At 52.4% G+C, this 2,931-nt stretch overlaps 1 protein-coding gene across 1 annotated transcript; it reads right to left on the bottom strand.

Annotated features, from left to right (window-relative positions):
- Positions 1-477: 477 nt before the first annotated feature.
- LOC123066252 (uncharacterized) lies at positions 478-2,469 on the bottom strand. Its single transcript, XM_044489372.1, has 2 exons — positions 2,327-2,469; positions 478-1,928 (listed from the first exon to the last, which is right to left on the bottom strand). The coding sequence occupies exon 2, from the start codon at positions 1,919-1,921 to the stop codon at positions 653-655; it is 1,269 nt and encodes a 422-aa protein (XP_044345307.1). The 5' UTR covers positions 1,922-1,928; positions 2,327-2,469; the 3' UTR covers positions 478-652.
- Positions 2,470-2,931: the final 462 nt, after the last annotated feature.

Raw genomic sequence — 2,931 nt, 5'->3', positions numbered from 1 at the left:
TCGTCCCGTCCAGTCACGCGTCTCCGGCGTTGAACATGTGCGAACACCGGAGACGCGTTACGGGCGGCGCCCTCGGCCGGCGCGCCGCTTCAATGGCGGAGGCGGTGAGAGGTCAGGTCCGCTCTGAGCCGTCTTGTATGTTGAGCGTCGCGCTCTACAGCGGCTTGAATGCGGGCAGCTGGCGCCAGGCGGGAACACGCGGGGGAGGTGGGAGGTGTTTTTGGTGGGCCAGGATGGTCAAAAAACGGGCTTGGGATCGGTCCGGGCTCCCGCAACCCCCCTCCCAACGTTTGTCTCCGATTTACAGGAGAAATCGCGTCGGGCCACTCCGTAGGCCGATACAAGTCGGCGTTGGATGGCTTCCGCGGTCTGAACGTTACGGGTCCGCATTAGAGATGCCCTCAATGTGGTCGTTATGAATTTTCGTTTCTGATCAAATGTGAGGTTGCAAGTTTTCTAAACATTACTAGTGTTTGATTCATGTAAAAGAAAAAGCTCCATGTCCATGAGCATTGACAAACAATAAATGGTGAGGCAAGCTACGCCATTCCTTCTAGTACAAACTGGGAATCATGAGGGCGATTTTACGTAAACACATCTTATTCTCATAGTATAGGCTAAGCAACATAGAAGAGACTAATACTCTGAAGTCTCAGTTACCTCTACGGTTTCTCTTTGACACTCTCCGAGTGTTTGATGTGCTGGTTTCAACGACAGGCTTTGATACTACAAAGCTTGCACTACCATGTGCGGAGAACCAATACATTTTATACGGCTCATCAGGTTGTTGGACGAAAGACTCGATCGCCTCTGTTTGTATTGCCTCCTCCGCTTGCTGCAAACTCCGGTCACTTAGGAATGCGTTCGAGCAATGGGGTGTGCAGCTAATGGTCAACTTTAGATATGGGTGGGTGTTTCTGTGCGCTCTAGTTCTAGTTGAGCTGCTCCGAGGAGCTGAAATATGGCAGTTAAAACCCATGGCGATGACTGATTCTGGAAATCTCCGTGTTAATTCCGATGGGACGACCTTGTTCTCACAAGAATAGATCCCATCTGCTTTGCAGCAAAATGGGTCTTGACGGCATATTCTGCCGAACTTGGCGAGATCAACCTTCGCATATTGCCACGGCCATGGTGAAACTAGGACTTGTGAAGATATCTGAGCAATTTCCCCAACCGCTAGATCGGCCAAGGACGTGAACTGGGGACCAAGTGGTTGAAGTGACTTGAGGCACTCAGCGGTAATCCCAATAATGTCCGTGCTCTCAGTTAGCCGCAGTGTTACTGTGAAGTAAACATATGTCATAGGCCTCTTGAGGTCTTCGTGTTTGAAGCCTAGCATTGCCAGCATACCATGCTCTTCGGAAGGGCACGTGTGCACCATGAGACAGTGGCCCTGGGATCCTTGCTCCTCCTTATACCAGAGCGCCCTGCCTTGAAGAAGCTTTGTGACGAGAGGGCTGAGATAAAACCTATACTGGGCAAGTGTAAAGCCGTCCTTCAAGTCGCGTAGGAGCCTGTCGGCCTTCTCCACGGACCGCTCGAACTTTGCGACGTCCGAGGATCTCAACAGGTTCTTGTTTGTGCCCAAGGCGAGGAGAGACTTGGTCTTTTTGGGCGGAGAGGGTGCCCCTTCGTCTTGCTGCAGCTCGAGGTTGGAGAGCAAGTCATGGCACTCCTGGAAGACTTGTTTGATCTCCATCCTTCGACGGAGCAATGCCGTCTCAGTGATGGGCAGCCTGTTGGACCTATCGAATTTCAGCTCCAGGTCGTCATGCGCGGTCACCAGCCTCTTCATGAGGTCCTCCTGAGAGTGCTTCTCCCCGCGGAGTCCGAACACGAAGGAGACGGCTTTATTCACCGTCTCCTGCACAAGTGCCGAGACCACCATCTCCGGCATTTTCTCCACCATTGTCATCATTTTCTCCCTGCAAAGAAATACGAGTGAGATCTGTTGACTGTTACTCCCTTCGGTCCTTTTTACTCTGCGTATTAGGTTTGTGCCTAGTTAAACTTTACAAAGTTTGATCAAATTTATATTAAAAATATCAACATCTATAATACAACATATATATTATGAAACTACATTTCATAATGAACCTAACAATATTGATTCGGCATTATGAATGTGGGTACTTTTTTTCATAAGTTTGATCAAAGTGGAGATACTTTGACTTCAGACAAGACTGATATACAAACTAAAAAGAACAGGAGGGGTACTGATGAACGCATGATAGGATGTAGATCCATAGGTAGCGGCGTATACTGATAGAGAATCGCATAGTGAAAAAAATTCGTATAGAGGGGGCCGGGGGGAGATGATCACCTTGTCCTAGTGGGTGTCCGGCTTCAGTTGGGGCGGTGAAACGAGATGGGCACAGGAGTACGGGATGGATGAGACAGAGCTGCCAACTGAGTGACTGCAAATGCAAATGGGACTGGAACAGAGTGAAGGGGGTTGTAGTGTGGATGTGGTGATGCCCGCGGAACAATAATCCTTTACTTATAATATAGTGGCCCGTGAAACAGCAAGGAAAGTGGGGGAGCGCGTGATGATAAGAGCAGTAGCAATCCAAAGTACGTACATGCCCGTGAGGCCAACTCCACCGCGTCCGTTTGGGTAGCGAAAAGGGTGTGTGGGGGGGGGGGGGGGGGGGGGGACGGTCGACGGACGTATCTGCGCCCAACGCACAAAAGAAGCCCTAGACCCCAAACGGTCCGTCCCGGATGCGCAGCTCGCCCCGCCTCGCTGTGCTGCCCGCTCCGCCCGCGGCGACAAGATGCGCGTGGACGAGAGGAACCAGAGCGGGCACGCGGGAGCAGCGCGGGAAGCAGAGCGCGCGGGCGCGTGGCAGGCGAGCGGGAGCAGCGCTAGGGGCGGACGCGCGGGAGCACCGCGGCGGGCTGGCGCGCGACAGGGGACCGTGAGCA

Source organism: Triticum aestivum, chromosome 3B (assembly GCF_018294505.1).
Source record: "Triticum aestivum cultivar Chinese Spring chromosome 3B, IWGSC CS RefSeq v2.1, whole genome shotgun sequence".
In the NCBI taxonomy this organism is placed as follows: domain Eukaryota; kingdom Viridiplantae; phylum Streptophyta; class Magnoliopsida; order Poales; family Poaceae; genus Triticum; species Triticum aestivum.
Note: the sequence above shows the minus strand (reverse complement) of the source record. Positions and strands in the feature narration are given on the sequence as shown.